Here is a 20,120-nt window from a genome sequence, read left to right as displayed (position 1 = left end):
ATGGCGCAAAATCCCATAATTTGTTTTGAGGTAAAGGTTTTGTGAAAGTCATTAAATCACTTAACCTCTTAAGACCCTCTTTTTTTTCATGTCTTTACAGTGTTTAGAGCATTAAAAATAATGTAAAAAAAAAAATTAAAAATAAAAATATGATATTTCATTCATAAGTTATGCTATGTCCTCGGAAGAGGACATCGGGACTCAATTTCTTTAAAAAATAAATAAATAATAAAAAGACATGAATGAACATGCATAGGCAAAAACAATTGATTTTTAAAATCACCAATACATTTTTAGTTTTCAAGATTTATTTATTTATTTATTTTTTTTTTACCAAACTTTGTATAAAGATGATTCTCAACTGTTATAACAGAATGATTCGATATACCATTTATCTTTCTGCAAAATGTGTGTAAAATGGCCATAAACAGGTTTTCTCGTTATATACAATTTATCTATAAACGAAATCTAATTTGCATATTAATGTATTTTTGGGGCAACATGTAATGAAAAAAAGAAGTGTAATAATGGGAGTAATGGTTGACAAGATTTTCATAATAATATATAATATTTCATAGAATATTGAAATATAATTTCTTTCCCTATTCATTTGTTATGTCTCCCAAAATGCGTAATAAACATGCTTTTAGTCCCGGTGTCCTCATATGAGGACATCCTGTTTCGTAACAGAAAGTCATATTTTGATTTGAAACCCCATAACATTTTCCTGAGATGTTGATTTATGACACACAATTTAAAAACTAGACAGATTTAAATAATTATAAAATATTATCATATTTCCATAAGAGTGTCACTAAATTAATTTCAGACATTTTGAAGACCAAGGAGAGGAAGTGGTGATGGTGAAACATCCAAACATTTGGTATCTCTGAGAAGCCCTGAATGTGCTCTGTACTTAAAACTGTGGCATGTATAGTCTCAGAGAAATTCACTAAAATATATAAGGCCACAGGGTCTTAAGAGATTAAAATATGAAATTTTCAAAATTTTGCCAAATTTATACAAATTTATCTGATATCAAATATTCAGATGTAGCAAGCCAACAGTAGGCCTACTAGTCAAAACGAAGGTAATTTGATTTTTAAATGTTTTAATCAATACTATCACCAAAGCTTTAATATTGTGAAATATTATTAGAATTTAAAACTGTTTCCTATTTAAATATATTGTAAAATGACATTTATTCCTGTGATCAAAGCTGAATTTTCAGCATCAGTACTCCAGTCTTTTCAAATTGCCATAATATTTCAAAATATTTCAAATACAGTAAATGCAGCCTTGGTGAGCATAAGAGACTTTATTAAAATATTTAAAAATCATAATGTTTCCAAACCTTTGTACTGTACATTTATATTCAGAATAACTGAACAATGACAGGCAAATCAAACAGCAACCCAGGGACATACAATTAAAGGGTAAGCATATATCTGAATTAAATAATAAAAACATTAGCAAAGGGCCTTCTGCCCAAATTCTAAGGCAGTATCTTTCCCCAAGGCTTTCACTTTAACTTTTAGCAAAATATAAAACTATATTTCTCATCACACAAATATAATTTGTGTCCACAAATTCAGCATTAACAGACATCATGTTTAATAGCCAACATAAAATAAATCTATGGCACATTAGATCATATCATAACTGTTTAGATGTAGTAGTTCTCACAGTCACAAATACTGATATTCAGATTAAATATCAGCCCTGATTCAGTCAGTCATACCTGTATGTAATTTCCACATGTATTCTTATTCCACCTTTACACTACAGTTAACGGATTAATCTGATTATTATTAATCTAATAAAACCTGAAATGCTATTTCTGTTACAGAAATTGATTTAATAATACAAAAGACATAGAAACAAACACATGGATTTAACGTGTCTCAATATTTCCTGCAGCTTACACATTGTTATTGCTGGTCCTATTCATGTCCGGGTGTAATCATGCTAACATGCAGTATTTATAATATGGACACTGTAGAATAAACTGCACATGTAATTATTACTCAAAATTGTTACATTCAAATCTACAAAGTTTATACAATAAGTTGTTTTCTCAAATTTTATAACAGTAAGACACTAAAATATTCAGGTGAAACATGGTATAATAAAAAACAAAGAAATTAGACAGACATTTTCAGACAGTTTGAGAGATGAGGAAACTATATCAGATTCAATGATGATTTATGACCAATCAGAAACCCAGGAAAGAGCGGCTGGGTGAATGTGGTCTGGACTGTGTGGATGAGGTTCATTGTGTCAGAGATGCTGTAGAAGGACAGAGTTCCTGCACTGAGATCCACATACACTCCTATTCTCCTGCATCTGGAGGGAACAGGGAGTTCAGTCCTTTTGTTATTGTGCCAGAATGAGAAACTGGAGGGAGAGCAGGACAATCTCCAGGACTGATCATTACATCCAAAGAAACACTTATTACCAGATCCCTTCCTGCTGATGCTCTTATATGACACTGATATATTCACACCAACAGTCCCACTCCACTCAAGCTCCCAGTAACAGCGTCCACTCACACTCTCTCTACACAACACCTGATGATAAACATCAAATCTGTCTGGATGATCAGGATACGGCTGCTCTGTGTCAGTGTAAGTCACCACTCTGTTCCCTTCAGACAGACGGAGGACTGTACATGCAGTGTTTGGATCCAGAGTGAGCCGATGGGAATCTGATGATATAATGATTTAGAATATTTTTGTTATACATTGTTTGTAGCTTAACACCACCCCATACCTAAATTTAGCAACTAACTTACTAACTAGTAATAAGCAGCAAAACATGAGTTTATTAAAGGAAATGTTAATGGTTAGTTAATAGTGAGAATTGGTGTTTTACCAAAACTAAAAAGTAAACGTTTTTATTGTGTACATTTTATTAGTGACTTACACTGTTGGAAGTCCTCTCTGGTCCTGGGAACAACGTTACTGTGAGTGACTGTGGGAATCAACAGACGTGAATAGATTAAAACACAGGCAAACCTCCTAAAAGACTGTATCTCAAGACTGTTTACAGAGAGGAGATGAATCTCTACCCAATATCCTTTTTATTTCCACTGTGCAGAAATCCTCCAGTTTCTGTCTCAGCTGACAGACGGTTTCTCTCACATTATCAAATGAAAAGAGCAAACTGAGAGAGATGTTGTCTGTAGATTCAGGAAGAGCTGAGAGAGACTGAAGACACTGCAGAAAGACAATATACATGACTCAAAGACATTATCTCACACACTGTCCTCAATAACCTGCACTACAGTTGGGCTACCTGCAGGAAAAGGATGTGATCGTCTGTGTGTGAAAGCTGCTCCAGCTCAGTGTTTCTCTTCTTCAGATCATCAATCTCCTGCTCCAGTCGCTCCATTTGTCCTTCAGCTCGACTCACTGCAGTCTTTTCCTGATCTCTGATCCGCTGTGTCACCTCAGAGCGGCTTCTCTCAATGGAGCGGATGAGCTCAGTAAAGATCCTCTCACTGTCCTCCACTGCTGTCTGTGCAGAGCGCTGTTAGACACACATCACAATCAGCTCTTACTGCTTCCTCACAGCCTGAGAGCCACAGCGGCTTCAGTGGGACTAAAAGAGGAGTCAAACTGAGTCTCAAACTTCTCTTCTTCTCCAAACTCACCTTATGAGACTCCACAGCCGCTCTCAGCTGCTCCAGATCTTTCTGTCTCTGCTGGATTCTCTGCTGGAGTTCACTCTGAGTCTCCTTCAAGTGTTTCTGGAGGAGAAATAAAAAAAATAAAAAAATAAAAAAAACAGCAAACCCAACTCTTATTACATAAAACTCTCACAAATTCATCAGGTAAAAAGGCACCTGTTTGATTTAAAAAAATATATATATTCTTTACAGCGTTTCTCAAGAGATGTAAGATCATTATATGAATTTAGGTTAGACGTGAAGTCCTTTCACTTGAAGGGGACACGTATATGATACATGTAACGGGGCTGACGAGACGTGAGACGTGCAGATCCATGTGCAAGCTTTTATTTAAAGGCATGGTCATAAATACAGGCAGGGTCGAGCAATGGCAAACAGGTGTATCATAGGCAAGGTAAAGAGTAATCCAAAACGGGCCTGGGTCGGTCGACAGCGAACAGTATCCAAAGGGGCTTGACGAGAGAGGTTATCTGAAAACGAAGCAATAGTCCAGGCAGGGGAAAACACAATCCAAAACAGGCAGGGGAAGACTAGGAAAACTATCAGGGGCTCTGTAGAGTAGCTGTGGCTAGGGGAGCGATAAACGCATACAATACTCAGCAGTGAGGGAGAGAAAGTCCATGGCTTAAGGGTGAATCCCATTTCTCTGTCTTACCCCTTCCCCTTAGCCCTTCCCCTTAGTTTTGCGCATTCACGTGAGAGTAAGGGCTATCCCAATTCTCGTTTTGATCGAGGGGTAGGGCTAAGGGGAAGTGGTAGATACCCCTTAAAACCAAGCATTTTCGCGAGCTTACTTGAAACCAAGGGGTACCCAGAACACACTGCGCAACCGGCAACAATGGCGGCCAGATCATCAAGTATTTTCGGCTTAAATAATTTATTTAAAAATTACGACAGTCTTGTTTTGTGCTCTAGACAGTCCTGTACATATATATTTGCAACCATGTTCTTAATTGAAATGTTTAAAAAAAAAAAAAAAAAAAGCTAGTTTGCTACGCTAACGTTACATTGCTGAGTTGCATAACAGTCCCGCAGACTAGCCTTGAATGGACTCCATGCATGTCTACAGTTTTAACAAGTTTATAAAACGATCCAAAGTTTGTGGTCAACACTTGTCGGCTCTGGTGACGTAGCAGCCAGCTAGCGACGGTGTATGATGACGTAACCGTAACCAAGTGGTGTCTCATTTCATAGGGGTATGTGTTCACCCCTAGCGCTTACCACTCGGTTTCGAGGGACAAGGGCTAGGGGTAAGACGAAGGGGTAGGGGAAGGGGAAGGGGTAAGACAGTGAAATGGGATTCACCCTAAGTAGGGTGTGTGATCAGTGCAATCAGATGTGTGTGCAATCAGTGCAATGGATGATGGGAAATTGAATCCAGTGTGATGTGTGCTGTGAGAGTCAATGTGGTGAGCGAGTGACCTCTGGTGGTGAGTGAACGGAAGTTCATAGACCGGATTCGTGACAATACATATGTCATATTCTGCAATCATGAATTAATGTGAAGCAGACATGGACATTAATACTGACTGCAATTTGCAGCAAAAACTGCAACTCTGATGCATGTTACAAAAATGAGCAAAGTTCAACTCATGCTCAAATGCACAGAGCCGTCATGTAGTAACTCCTAATGGGAGAGTAGATCACATGATGCACCCATGATACAGCTGGATACTACAGTGAGGAGAAACACTCACAGGAGAAAGTGTCAGCATTAAATGTGTCATTTCAGTTCATACCTCTTTCTCTGTCCTCTCTGCTGCAGTTGATATAGTCTCGTGGTTTTTATGTTCATCCATTGCACACAGCATGCAAACACATTGCTGGTCCGTACGACAGAAAACTTCCAGAAGCTTATCATGTTGATGGCAGATCATCTGCTGCAGTCGTCCAGTGGCATCAGTCACTTTGTGTCTCTTTCCGGAGCGAAACTCCTCATGACGCTCAAAATGAGTTTGACAGTAAGACTCCAGACACACCAGGCAGGACTTGACAGCTTTGTGTTTTCTTCCAGTACAGATGTCACACTCCACGTCTCCAGGTCCAGCAGGAACAGCAGCTGTTAGTTTGGTCTTCTTCAGTTTCTCCACCACTTCAGCCAGCATGGTGTTTTTAGCCAAAGCAGGTCTTGGACTGAAGGTCTGTCTGCACTGAGGGCAGCTGTAGACTCTCTTCTGATCCTCTTGATCCCAGCAGTCTGTAATGCAGCTCATACAGTAACTGTGTCCACAGGGAATGGCAACTGGATCCTTCAGGAGATCCAGACACACTGGACACAAGAACTGCTCTGCTGAAAAAACACTGGCTTCAGCCATTTCACGGTCTACAGCAATACAGACACACAAACAACAGCTCAACAGCAGATCAGTTTCAGTTTCTTTTAATTGAGTTCCTGGTTCTGTGTTTGAGAGACGTGTGCAAAACAAGTTTGTCTGTAAGTCTGTAAACTCACATACTAAAATGTCCACTAGGTGTCAGTCTCACACTGACATGCAGTGTGTTATTTTTATTAGTTACCCTTACAAAAAGAAGTTTATTTAAATATTAGTATACTTATATTAAAGTAAGAGAGTATACTTTAAGTCTACCTCTTATTTACTATTCAAAGATATATTTAAAATGAAAGTTAAGTATTCTTTTTATATACTGGCAAGTATACAGACAAGCAAAGTAGTATACTTCAAGTTTATTTTATTAAGTATACTTAAGTAAAGTTCAAGTATATTTTAAGTATACATGTGCTGGTCACATAATTAGAATATCATCAAAAAGTTGATTTATTTCACTAATTCCATTCAAAAAGTGAAACTTGTACACAGACTGATATATTCATGTTTATTTCTTTTAATTTTGATGATTATAACTGACAACTAAGGAAAATCCCAAATTCAGTATCTCAGAAAATTTGAATATTACTTAAGACCAATACAAAGAAAGGATTTTTAGAAATCTTGGCCAATTGAAAAGTATGAACATGAAAAGTATGAGAATGTACAGCACTCAGTGCTTAGTTGGGGCTCCTTTTGCCTGAATTACGGCAGCAATGCGGCGTGGCATGGAGTCGATCAGTCTGTGGCACTGCTCAGGTGTTATGAGAGCCCAGGTTGCTCTGATAGTGGCCTTCAGCTCTTCTGCATTGTTGGGTCTGGCATATCGCATCTTCCTCTTCACAATACCCCATAGATTTTCTATGGGGTTAAGGTCAGGCGAGTTTGCTGGCCAATTAAGAACAGGGATACCATGGTCCTTAAACCAGATACTGGTTGCTTTGGCACTGTGTGCAGGTGCCAAGTCCTGTTGGAAAATGAAATCTGCATCTCCATAAAGTTGGTCAGCAGCAGGAAGCATGAAGTGCTCTAAAACTTCCTGGTATACGGCTGCGTTGACCTTGGACCTCAGAAAACACAGTGGACCAACACCAGCAGATGACATGGCACCCCAAACCATCACTGACTGTGGAAACTTTACACTGGACCTCAAGCAATGTGGATTGTGTGCCTCTCCTCTCTTCCTCCAGACTCTGGGACCCTGATTTCCAAAGGAAATGCAAAATTTACTTTCATCAGAGAACATAACTTTGGACCACTCAGCAGCAGTCCAGTCCTTTTTGTCTTTAGCCCAGGCGAGACGCTTCCGACGCTGTCTGTTGTTCAAGAGTGGCTTGACACAAGGAATGCGACAGCTGAAGCCCATGTCTTGCTTACATCTGTGTGTAGTGGTTCTTGAAGCACTGACTCCAGCTGCAGTCCACTCTTTGTGAATCTCCCCCACATTTTTGAATGGCTTTTGTTTCACAATCCTCTCCAGGGTGCGGTTATCCCTATTGCTTGTACACTTTTTTCTACCACATCTTTTCCTTCCCTTCGCCTCTCTATTAATGTGCTTGGACACAGAGCTCTGTGAACAGCCAGCCTCTTTTGCAATGACCTTTAGTGTCTTGCCCTCCTTGTGCAACGTGTCAATGGTCGTCTTTTGGACAACTGTCAAGTCAGCAGTTTTTCCCATGATTGTGTAGCCTACAGAACTAGACTGAGAGACCATTTAAAGACCTTTGCAGGTATTTTGAGTTCATTAGCTGATTAGAGTGTGGCACCAGGTGTCTTCAATATTAAACCTTTTCACAATATTCTAATTTTCTGAGATACTGAATTTGGGATTTTCCTTAGTTGTCAGTTATAATCATCAAAATTAAAAGAAATAAACATTTGAAATATATCAGTCTGTGTGCAATGAATGAATATAATATACAAGTTTCACTTTTTGAATGGAATTAGTGAAATAAATCAACTTTTTGATGATATTCTAATTATATGACCAGCACCTGTACAAATATCATTGTACTCGTAGTATACTTGTAAGTGTACTATGTCAGTACTTCGGACTAAATTGGCCCACTTTCTAGTATATAAAATATACATTTAAGTATACTTTAAGTATACCAGTAGTAAACTTTGAGTACACAACTAGTTTACATCAAAGTTTTTAGCTTGTACTGCAACTATACTAAAAGTGAACTTATAGGTATACTGATAGTTTACTAATTAAATACTTGTAGTAGCATTTTTAGTACACTTTGAAGTATAGTCTCAGTAAACTACTAGTTTAGTAGTTTTATACTGCAAGTATACTCGTAAGTTTTCTATAAGTAAACTTTACATCATACTTTAAGTATACTACTATATCCCTATTTATTTTGTATATATTTTGTATTCATTTGTATATATTTTGTTATATGAATATCTGAACATACAAAACATCAAAAGAAAGAACAGGGTATCTGCTTGTAAACAAAAACATTTTATTCTAGCTTCATGCATTCTTTTTTTAAACACTTGAATGTAATGACCTCTGAACTGCTTCATTATTACTCTTGCCCTGTGACATGGTGCTCCATCATGCTGGAAAATGCATGGATCATCACCAAATTGCTCCTAAAAAATGTCTCGGATTACACATGTAAAACTTTTTTCTAAATGTACTTTATAAAAAAATAAAAAGAAATAGAACCACTTTGATATTAAAAACAAGGAAGGGGGAAAAATGGGGCTTTAATCGTACCCGGGCTGACAATTCTGATATTCTGACATTTATTTATTGAGTAAATTCCATTTTGACTGGTTTCCACAAATCCATCCACGTTTTGCGCATCACAAAATCATAAGCCTAAATTTATTTATTTCGCAGACCCCACTTTGAGAACCCCTTCTCTAGTGGACACTATGGGGAACAAAATGCCAACTATACCATGTCGTGGCACATGCCTGTCCACCTGGTGACAAACATGAGTCTTTTGTTTCTTTGTGTTCCGTTGTTATTTTTGCCATTGGATGTTTTTAGCATTAGTTTCCGTTTGAGAGAATTTTTGCTCTCAGGAGAACTTTTTGTTTGGAACTGCCTTGTTTCCCCAAGACCAGATTTGGTTGGGGATTGTATGCTAAGACCTTTTGTTTTTGCTCCTGGAAATAAAGAACAATTATTTATTTATTTATTTATTTTTTGGTGCCTCGCATTTGGGTCCAACACCCCTCTGTGTAATAGTGGTAGAGCATCAGACTACGGCACCGGAGACCTGGGTTCGAGTCCCGATCCTGACAGAATAACCAAGCCATCACACGGACCCAGCCGAGTCCTCCGCTAAGGACCTTTTGGGAGTGGTGGCTCAGCATGAGGCCACGGTTAAGCGCCATGAAGCAGCTCTGTCACAGCTGGAGTTAGTCATGGAGAAACACTCCCACCTACTTTCTGATCTCATGACTTCAATGCGCCATTTGTTTGAGAGACTGCCCCAAGCCCCAGACCCTGCTCCTGCTCCCACACCTGCCACCTCCTCTGCTGGTGCAGTTCCCCCACTAGTCGAACCACGCCTACCCCCTCCTCAACGGTTCTCTGGAGACCCTGAAGCATGTGAGGGATTTTTGACTCAATGTTCCCTTACATTCCAGTTGCAGCTGTCCACCTTCCCCTCTGACCAGGTCAAGATTGCTTACGTCCTTACCCTCCTGGCGGGTAAGGCCTTGGCCTGGGCCACGACTATCTGGAATGCCCAAGCTCCCTGTTGCACTAGTTACTCTTCTTTTGAGGAAGAGTTCAAGCGGGTATTCCGTCACCCTCTCTCCGGTCGACAGGCTTCTGAGCAGCTTCTAACTCTTCGCCGAGAAACAACAGTGCAGCGGAATATGCCATCCAATTTCATTCGCTCGCCACGGGTGGAACAATGAAGCTCTCATTGTTTGCTTTGAGAACAGGTTCTCAGAGGAGCTCAAGGATAAATTGGCTACCCGAGATCCTGTGTACTCTCTGGAGAGGCTTATTGATCAGGTCATTCTGTTGGATAATCGCCTGAGACAAAGACGGCTACCTAGACCTAACACTCCTTCTCCTCAGTCCTTCCGCCAGCCCTTTACCTCGGTTTCTCTTGAGTCTCCAGAGCCCATGCAACTAGGCAGAACCTGGTTGTCCACCCAAGAATGAATTCGCCGGATGAATTCCCATCTTTGCCTCTACTGTGGACTTCAGGGCCATTATCGCTCACTGTGTCCTGAGTTGAAGGAAAATGCCCAGTCCTGAGCAGGAGGGGGAGAGTTGTCTTGGGAGTAACCCAATTAGTCTCTCCAAGGAACACTGGTTTGTTCCTGCCGGTCACTCTCGAGAGCGGGGGCAAGCTACACCAGTTGCAAGCCTTAGTGGATTCTGGGGCCGCAGGAAATTTTATGGACATTACTATGGCTTCCCATCTCCAAGTGCCTGTTAACCCTCTATCCTCCCCTCTGGAAATCATTGCTTTGGATGGCAGATCCATTGCCCCTGAGTCTGTTACCAAGATCACTGACCCTCTCACTGTTTCTGTATCTCACCATCTTGAGAGTATGGCTTTTCATTTAATAAACTCCCCTGAATTACCCTTAATCCTAGGGCACCCTTGGCTCATGCGTCACAAACCCCACATCAATTGGTTGAGCCGGGGAGGTTTTGAGTTAGGGGTCACTGTGCCAAGATTCGTGCCTAAAGAGTCCTAGGATTATTCCAGTCCATTCCAGTCCAAGTCCATTGACCTCTCCCGAGTTCCCCCTGAGTATCATCACTTACAGTGTGTTCTGCAAGGAAAAAGCCACGGTCTTGCCCCCCCACAGACCTTATGATTGTGCAATCGAGCTGCTGCCTGGTTCATGCCCTCCTCGAGGACACATCTTTTCCCTATCCTCGCCTGAGCAGAAAGCTATGGAAGCTTATATCATTGAGTCTCTTGCTGCTGGGATCATTAGACCATCCACATCAGCCGCTGGAGCTGGGTTTTTCTTTGTTGAGAAAAAGGATGGTGGGCTCCGACCCTGCATTGATTATAGAGCTCTCAATCGGATCACTGATCGCAATCATTACCCACTTCCACTCATGACTTCTGCTTTTGAGTTGCTCCAAGATGTCAAAATCTTCTTTAGCTCAGTGGTGGCCCCTCTCACTGCTCTTACTAGAAGTAGCTCCACCAAGTTTGCTTGGAATTCTGAGGCCGAGACAGCCTTTCTAGAGCTCAAGCGCTGATTCACGTCTGCTCCTGTCCTGTCCATCCCTGACCCTGAACTGCCCTTTATTGTAGAGGTGGATGCTCCGGACGTTGGCATTGGAGCTGTTCTCTCCCAGAGAGGAAAGAATGACAGGCTGCACCCATGTGCATTTTTGTCCCATAGGCTTAGCCCTACTGAGAGGAATTACTACGTGGGGGACCGGGAATTGTTGGCTGTTAAGTTAACCCTGGAGGAGTGGGGGCACTGGCTTGAGGGGGCCAAACACCCATTCCAGGTGCTGACTGATCACAAGAACCTGTAGTACATCCAGCAGGCCAAGCGTCTAAACCCTTGCTAGGCTCGGTGGTCACTTTTTTAAAAACCTGTTCGATTTTATCCTCTCTTTTCGACTGGGGTCTAAGAACCTTAAGCCCGATACACTATCTCGAGTCTATGCCAATGTGTCCCGAGAAGATGCCCCAGGCCCAATTATTCCCGCAGCCAGAATCGTTGCCCCAGTGCGTTGGGCTTTGGAGACCACGGTACGTCAAGCCCAAACACGAGAACCAGATCCTGGAGGAGGCCCAGAGAACCGTTTGTACGTCCCCAAGTCTGTTCGAGCTCCGGGTTCTCCAGTGGGCTCACACGTCCTCGTTTTCCTGTCATCCTGGGATCTCACGCACACTTGAGTTTCTGCAAAGGCGCTTTTGGTGGCCTGCAGTTAAAACTGATGTTACAGCCTTTGTCAAAGCCTGCCCCATGTGCAGTCAGAGCAAGATGTCACACCTACCCCCTCAAGGTCAAGGCAATACTACTATATTCGTAATTGTCGACCGCTTTTCCAAGGCCGCCCGGTTCATTCCCCTACCTAAACTCCCCTCCGCCAAAGAGACTGCTGAGCTCATCACTACCCACGTATTTCGAGTGTTTGGCATCCCTCTAGACATCGTGTCTGACCCGGGACCCCAGTTCTCGTCCCGGTTTTGGCGAGCCTTCTGTCAGTCTCTGGGGACTAAAGTTAGTTTATCCTCAGGCTTTCATCCAGAATCCAATGGACAGAGAGAGTCAAGCAGGATCACGAGTCTACCCTGAGATGCATGGTAGGCAGCAACCCCTCGTCCTAGTCCTCTTACCTGATTTGGGCGGAGTATGCTCATAATACCCTTCGCTCATCATCTACCGGCCGTTCACCTTTTGAGTGCCAGTTTGGCTATTCCCCTACTCTCTTAAGTGGCGGTGCCCTCAGTCCAAACTCATATTTTGTGCTGTAGACGGATCTGGAGAACTGTCCGTGCAAAACTTCTCCAGACCTCTGGCCAGCACCAGACCCAGGCTAACCGGAGACGCAGACCAGCACCTTCTCTGCGTGTTGGGCAATGGGTCTGGCTTTCCACTAGGAACCTTCCGCTCAGGGTGTAGTCCCACAAGCTGAGTCAGAAGTTCATCGGACCCTTCAAGATAGCTAGGAGAGTAAACCCAGTCACTTATCGTTTAACTTTACCCCCTTCACTTAAGATTAATCCCACTTTTCATGTATCTCTACTAAAACCTGTTTTATGTCCCTTTGTTGCCCCAGGTAAAGCCTCCTCCTCCTTCTCGGGTCATTGGGGGTTGGCCCGTGTTTACAGTCCGCAGGATACTGGATGTTCGTCAAGTTTGGGGGTCCCGGAAGTATCTTGTGGACTGGGAGGTCTATGGTCCTGAGGAGCACTCCTGGGTTCCCGCCAGGGACATCCTGGATCCTGAATTGATTCAAGAGTTTAGAGCATGTGAAGGGGGCCGAACTGCAGGGAACATCAGGAGCCGTTCCTAGGAGGGGGGGTCCTGTCAGGTTTTGTGCTGTTTTGCCGTAGATTCACCACTTGATGGCGCTATTTTCCCTGAGTTTCCTTGTCTCTGCTAATTAGGATTATTAGTTCCAGCTCTGACTAGTTTTGTTTCCCTATTTATGTTGTCCTCTTTTTGTCACAGACCAGATTTGGTTGGGGATTGTATGCTAAGACCTTTTGTTTTTGCTCTTGGAAATCAGATTATGGCTCCGGGGACCTGGGTTTGAGTCCCAGTCCTGACATTTGTTCTACCATAAATGTAACAAAAAAAGTTTTTAACGAAGTTAATGCTATGACCTGTGTTTGATGATACTTGTCTTTATTTACTTTGATTTATGGCGTAATTTGGATTTCTTAACCTGATAAATTAAAAGGATTTGTTAAAATAACAGACCAATACCATATTTTTACATCTATGCAAATGCATATGCAATATTTGTAAATTAAAAAAGTAATAATAAAATTAACAGGCAGTTATTTAATAATATGTTTAGGAGTAGTAACATTTGCACAGTCTTACAGTTACAACCGGCCCTTTGATGGCAGCCATAATGTTGAAGTGGCCCTCAATGAAAATGAGTTTGACACTTAATCGATCCAATTGAGCTCAATCTGGACAAAATTTCGGCCGGATTGAAAGGGGTGGTTTATTCCTTTTCTAATACAATTGAGAGCGCATGTAAATGCCAGATCGGATTGAAAACTGAAACTGAAATGACTGCGCATGTGCAATGACGTAGAAATAGCACAATGACGTATGATGCGCTGTTATGTGTGTAGTTTTAATTGGATTTCTTTTCTCTTTAAAATTATTTGTCTATCTTGTAATGATTTGCCCGCCCTCTAGGGGTTGGAAGAGTTATAATTTTTTTTGTGTGTCATTTTGTGCATAGATCCCGTATACCTGTGGACGGTCTGAGCGGGCCTATAAGAAGTAATTGCCAGATTGCTGCAGGCGGCGTTTTCAGCAGTGGTCCAGTTGCGCTCTCGTTTGTTTTGTTTTCCTGACTATTTTTCCTCCTCACTTTGTTGTCTTTATTTTGAATAAATTCCCCTAATGAACAGAGCCTTTTTTGTTCCCTTTTGTGTTGTGACTCTGACCTTAATGTGCGGAACGAGTAGCTTTTCCGTTTGAATAAAGTGTTGTTTCACGAGTTCACACTTACATATAATAAACAGAATAATATTTATGCATATTTGGCGTGCTGTCCGAGGGGAGGGCCCCAGAGTACCCCCCCTACAGGTTAGGACAGGAATAGTTGTAAGTGCGGAGAAGGGGTGGGGGAGGGATGCTGGAAAACTCTCCAGGAAAAGAGGCAAGTCTTCTGTGTATATATACATGCCTCTTATCTTGTTAACTGGGTTGATTACTGATTGTTCTCCTCATATTAATTAGGTTAATTATCTGCTCCTCCCAAACTTTGTTAATAAAACATCATATAAATGCATGTCCTGTCATTATAAAACTCCTTTCACTATGCAACTGTGAAATGGAGCAGGACATTGTCCCACCAATCCTTGTTTCCGATTCTCAACCACAGATGACTGGTTTTGGGCATGGAGAGGGGCAATTTACTGCGTGATAAAAACTCTAACTAATCACTAATTGGTTCATTCAACACTGTAGCACCAGCCAATCAGGAGTACTTCCAAATCTACGCAAGCATATATATTGTATCCTAGCCAGTGTTCGGCATGTTGTGTGGTTATGAAAGCTTATGTTACCACTCCTCCTCCCCAGCGCCACCTGTAGAGATCTGCTAGGGGGTTCTACATTTCTTGCAGCAGCCATCCTTCATTATTTTGACTAAGCTGAACTATTTATTGTTTTTGCTCTACAGCAGCAGCAGCAGCAGTGTAGCAGATCTCGTCCGCCAAAATCAAGCTTATGTATATTTCATGCCCATGCCAATAAATGCTGGTTGAAATTATCACTCTGAGAGTTGTCATGACTGAACTATAAGCTGCACTACACAGGGGTTTATATGCTCATTTTCACCAAGTTATGGCCAAAAATGGATAAATATGAATCCTTCTGTTTAAAACAAATAAAGAAACAGTTTAGGAGAATGTTATTATGCGCAAACAGCAGTAAAGTCTATATGCGTGCAGTGTGTGCATGTCAAAAACCGAATTTTATTTGAAGCTTGTGACATATAAACAACACACACAGCAACTCAATCACTTTATTTAGTGTTCAATTTAAACACAACATTCAGTTTCATCAATCGGAATGAATTCAGTCTGATTGAAGCAAAATTTGGGCATGCAAACATAGGACTGTGTGACCTTTAAATGGACCTTTCATGTGAAATATTCTTTGCAACAATTTCCTTTCATTGAGGCCATTTTGATGCAAAGCAATGTTAGCTGCTCTAATGAAAAAAAAAAAATACTAAACTGTATTTGAAATAGATTATTTTGTGCTAAATATACTACAAATACATTTACATATTTATGTGCTTAATAAAAATACAGTGCAATTGTACTTTTGGTATACTAAACTGGTATGCTTAAAGTCTGCTAAATTGGAACCACTAATTTTGTGCTCTTTAATTGTGCGGAAGTAGTGCTGAGGTCTGACTAAAGATATACTGAAGAATATTTGATTTGTGCTAAAGTGGAACACTTCAGGTCTCTTGCATTTAAAGACTGATATATTATGCAGAGATACAATCCTTATTAATAGTGATATTAAAACATTTAGGCAAGAAATGTGCATTGTGCAACAAAGAAATACTCAAAAACAGTTTAATTATCATTTCATCTGACTAGTGCTTGTTCACACTTTCTGCTGATGATATTAGTGAAATGATGTTAACTGCTCATTTTGAGCCAAAGTGGGCACTTTGAAGGGCACTTTACTGTCAGTGATGCCCCCCTGTGCACACCACTGCCTGTGTGTCTCGGGGTATGATTCTCTCTGGAGCGCGAGAGGTCCCGGGTTCAAATACCGGACGAGCCCCCACTTGCAGAGTATGCAATCATACACCTCATTCAGAGTATGTGAGCGGAGTGGAGCGGCAACAATTTCCCCTCCACGCTCTGAGCATTTAATAATCACTCCGCTCCAGCTCAAAAAAATTTTCATCGGTAGCGTAAAAAGCACCTTTTTCACCCTGTCAAAAACAGCTCTTGTCAGAGCAAGCCGTATTGTGTCATTCTCCTTTAAATGTGAATGAGCTCTGCTGACTCCGCCCCTCTCTTCCGAGCTGCTCTCTGAGGGACTGTTTACTTTAGCCCATGGGCGTCGCTAGGCCATTTTTAGGGGGGCTTTAGCACCCCTAAATTTCTGCTCAGCCCCCCTAAAAATCTTGCGATTCTTCCCCTTTAAATTTCAAATGAAAACGGCAGCAGACTTCGGCTCCTCCCCATCTTTCTGCGCGTTCTTCAATCCACAGACTACGGTGGCGCAGAGGAGAGGACAAGGTGTGTGTTTATCGATAGATTGTTATAATATCTACATCTATGCAGTTCTTTGTCATAAATACAGTTTACAAAAAGTCATGGGAGAGCAATCGGTTTCCAATCTACTGTAAAGTTTTCGCTGCATTCACCACTCATCACACCACAGCTGTTTCCTTCAGCGAAAGCCCTTAACACATATGAACGCATACTTTATAAAACGATCACGTTATTGCTATTTTCATTTGAAAATTTAGCTTTCAATATAGAACATAATATAACAGTGCATGTGGCATTAACTACCATACAGTTATGCATAGAAATGATTAAAGACAGTGACCGACAGCACTCAGTCAGTGCACTCATTTTAATCGCATATCAGAGTGATTGACAGAGATTGAAACATTGTGTGTGTGTGTGTGTTTTGTATTAATTTTTAAAAATATATTTTTTATTGTTTGAATCGAATTTATGTAGAACGGTTCTACAATTTTTGTACAAATGTAAATATTTATTTTTTATTATTATACCCTCATTGGGGGCTGAGGCCCCCTAAAATGAAAATCCTAGAATCGTCCCTGCTTTAGCCGCATTCATTGTGAAACATTATTAGAAAAGGCGATTTGCAAAGATTCATTTAAAAAACCTTGTATTCACTTCTTCTGGAGGTGAAGCTGGATCACGAATGATTCGCGCGAACATAGGCTTAGTTCACACTGCAGGCTAAAGTGGCCTAAATCCGACTTTTTGCCCAAATGTGACCCATATCTGATTTTCTTATGACAGTCTGAACAGCACAAATCCGATTTTTTCAAATCAGGCCCAGGCCACTTTCATATGTGGTCCTAAATCGGATACATATCTGATGTTTTGCAATGCGACTTCTGTCTGAACGGCCATATCGCATTTCATGCGATTTTTACATCATTGAAATGCGACAGACGTCACAATTCTGTGCTGGAGGAAATCGTGCTCTCCTTCTTCTTAATATTCTTCTTCTTATCACTTCGTTATTTAGGCTCTGATTGCACATTAACTTAAAAATTGCTAAACACGTGCTAACACGAGCAGCATCCATTTTTATTTGCGCAAACACAGTGCGCTGCGTCTGACGTCACGTCTTCTTCTCTGCATGCGGGTCACTTCAGGGCCGTATACGGTTCACACATGAGACTGATGGCAGTCACATTTAAATGACAATGTGAACAACAGCGCAAAAAAATCGGATTTCAGCAAAAAATCTGATCTGAGCATTAAGACCTGCTGTGTGAACTAAGCCATAGACGCATTTAGGTACCATTAGATTGAGGGCACATTCCCTTCAGAACCAAACCTAATCCTCTTCAGCTGCTCAGATGTCGGGAGTAAATGACTACTGCTATGTTCATTATTCCATCCAACAACAAAACACCTCAATCGCTTAGGAGCCATTCTTGTCTACATCTGCTCCGGCGGTGAAACAACTGATGACAGCTCACTCAGGGCGGGTCTGAGGTAAGACACCAGTGCAGTCTGTGCAGTCTACTGTCAATCAAACTATCGTGGGAGGGGCCTGTCTGTGTAACGTCACACAGAGATTGGCTCGATTTGAGAAAGGGGTAAAGATTTTAGTAGATTAAAAAAAACACTGGGTGGATTTTTATCATTATAGGGTGGTTGTGTACACACACTGCCAACACACATTTCAGTTCAAACTATTTGTAAAAGTGCATGTGGCATTATATGACCCCTTTTTAACACTTAGGAACATTTATGAATCACTCTTATTCTTAAGTCTAGGAATGAGTAAAATTACGTCATTCTTAGAATTTTGACATACACTTAAGATTAAAATTTTACTCTGAGCGGCTTTATACATACGGCCCCAGATTTCAAATAAAACAGAAAATAGTTTTATTATATAAATTGTGGGATGTAAACAAACAAAGGCTTCAGGAGGGGAAAGGCCAAAATAAAAGAGTAGTCTTACTAGAGGGTTTTTAAAGACTAACTTACCTACCCCCCCAAAATAAAAATAAAATAAATTTTAAAAATAATAACAACAATTAGCTGACTCACTCTCTAATGAAACACAGGAGAAAACATCGTTCTAAAAAAAATAAAATTAAAAGGATAGCATAATAGAATAGGGCTAGATGATTAATCGAAAAGAAATCGAAACCAAAATTCAGAACCTCTAACTGATGTAATTCTCCCATGCCACTGCTTTGGGGCGTGTCAAATTTAGGGCAGAGCACTCCTCTGAAAACAATGTTTACACCCTGTTTGCATTTCATCTTCTTCTTTTAATGATGTCTTATTAACAAGATTCGGGAGGAGCATGATCAGATAATCAACCAATTCAGCACAGGTGGAGCTTGTCTTAGCATGATATGTATACACATCCAACTCATGACCCATGTCCCATGACAGTTTTCCGGCATCCCTCCTCCACCCCAGTATATTCTCATCCTATACTGGGGGGAGTTCTCTGGGTTCGGGCTATATTCCGAGCTCGGAGCCCTCCTTCAAGACAGCACATCAAATATGCTTACTATTTGCTAAATTCTATTATGTGTCTATTAGTGCGAACTCGTGAAATGGCGGTTTGCAAATTAAACACTTTATTGGCGCCATCTATGTACAACCTAAAATTAAAAATGATGAAACATAGCCTATAGAGACAGCCTTAAATAAAACACACAAGAGTAAAACAAACCAAAAATAAAAGGCATCACTATCATATATAAAATAAATGAACACAGGCATATACGTACATGGTTTCACAGTAGGGGAAAAGTTTATTACAATATGTTTGTGTGAAGGAATACATTTTCATGGTAACTTTTGTAGTTGACAGCAACATGGCGGAGTAGGCATTCTGTGCCAGAGATTGTCTTCCTATGAGAGGGTCTGTATCACTTACTATTGGAGAAAGTGTAACAGCTAACTTGGATTACACGTGCCTTAATAACCAATCACATTACAGCCTTGACGTAATTGAATTTCAGTCAGAGTTGTGCGACACTCAGTTGCCATTTACAGATACCATAGGAATGAATGAGAAGTGTCATAAGCTGAATCCCACCTGTCGCAAAAAGTCAGTGACAGCAAAAAAGAACAAAAACTCTTTTTGTTCAAAAATTGTTCAATCCAAAAGTATTGTTTGTAAAACATGTTGAAGATTAGCCGATAGGCTGTCGATTCATTAAATTATAAGCTGTTTCCTCTAAAAAACTGTTTATTCTACGTACTGAAGCCTCTCCTCCACTGACATTCATTAAAAAAAAAATAAAATAAAAAATACACCTCTGGTCTCCTTTCCCATGTACTGTCAAAGCGGAAGCGTTAGCATTAACCGTCACGCTTTTTTGGCAAAAGGCTGTAGGCTGGCCTTCTAGTGGCTTTGTCTGTGCTGCACTTTATTATTTTTTTAAACCAAGCGCTGCGTCTTGTGGTTTTAGAAGACGTGTTCTGTGTGAATGGCCAGTAAGAACCAGACAGGACAAGATGCCCTACCCTGCTCCTTCTCTTAATCAGCAGTGTTCTATTTATATTCATTATTTAAAACATTTCTTTAGAGGAGATGCAAGTTATTATTTTCTACTTTTCACATGACAGTATTTAAAATGTATTTTGTTTGCAAGAGATGCTGGGTATTTCTACTTTTGACATGGCAGAAGATGGTAGTGTCTCTCAAAGAGGAAAGACTCCGTC

The 20,120-nt window shown here is 40.8% G+C and overlaps 1 protein-coding gene across 1 annotated transcript; it reads right to left on the bottom strand.

The window, feature by feature from the left end:
- Positions 1–1,309: 1,309 nt before the first annotated feature.
- Positions 1,310–6,074, bottom strand: LOC131525517 (tripartite motif-containing protein 16-like). Its single transcript, XM_058753228.1, has 6 exons — positions 5,431–6,074; positions 3,656–3,751; positions 3,298–3,531; positions 3,071–3,218; positions 2,926–2,973; positions 1,310–2,707 (listed from the first exon to the last, which is right to left on the bottom strand). Exons 1-6 carry the CDS (start codon positions 6,004–6,006, stop codon positions 2,184–2,186), a joined length of 1,626 nt encoding a protein of 541 aa, XP_058609211.1. The 5' UTR covers positions 6,007–6,074; the 3' UTR covers positions 1,310–2,183.
- Positions 6,075–20,120: the final 14,046 nt, after the last annotated feature.

The sequence above is a fragment of the Onychostoma macrolepis genome, chromosome 19 (genome assembly GCF_012432095.1).
Source record: "Onychostoma macrolepis isolate SWU-2019 chromosome 19, ASM1243209v1, whole genome shotgun sequence".
In the NCBI taxonomy this organism is placed as follows: Eukaryota; Metazoa; Chordata; class Actinopteri; order Cypriniformes; family Cyprinidae; genus Onychostoma; species Onychostoma macrolepis.
This window is presented reverse-complemented; position numbering and strand designations above follow the sequence as displayed.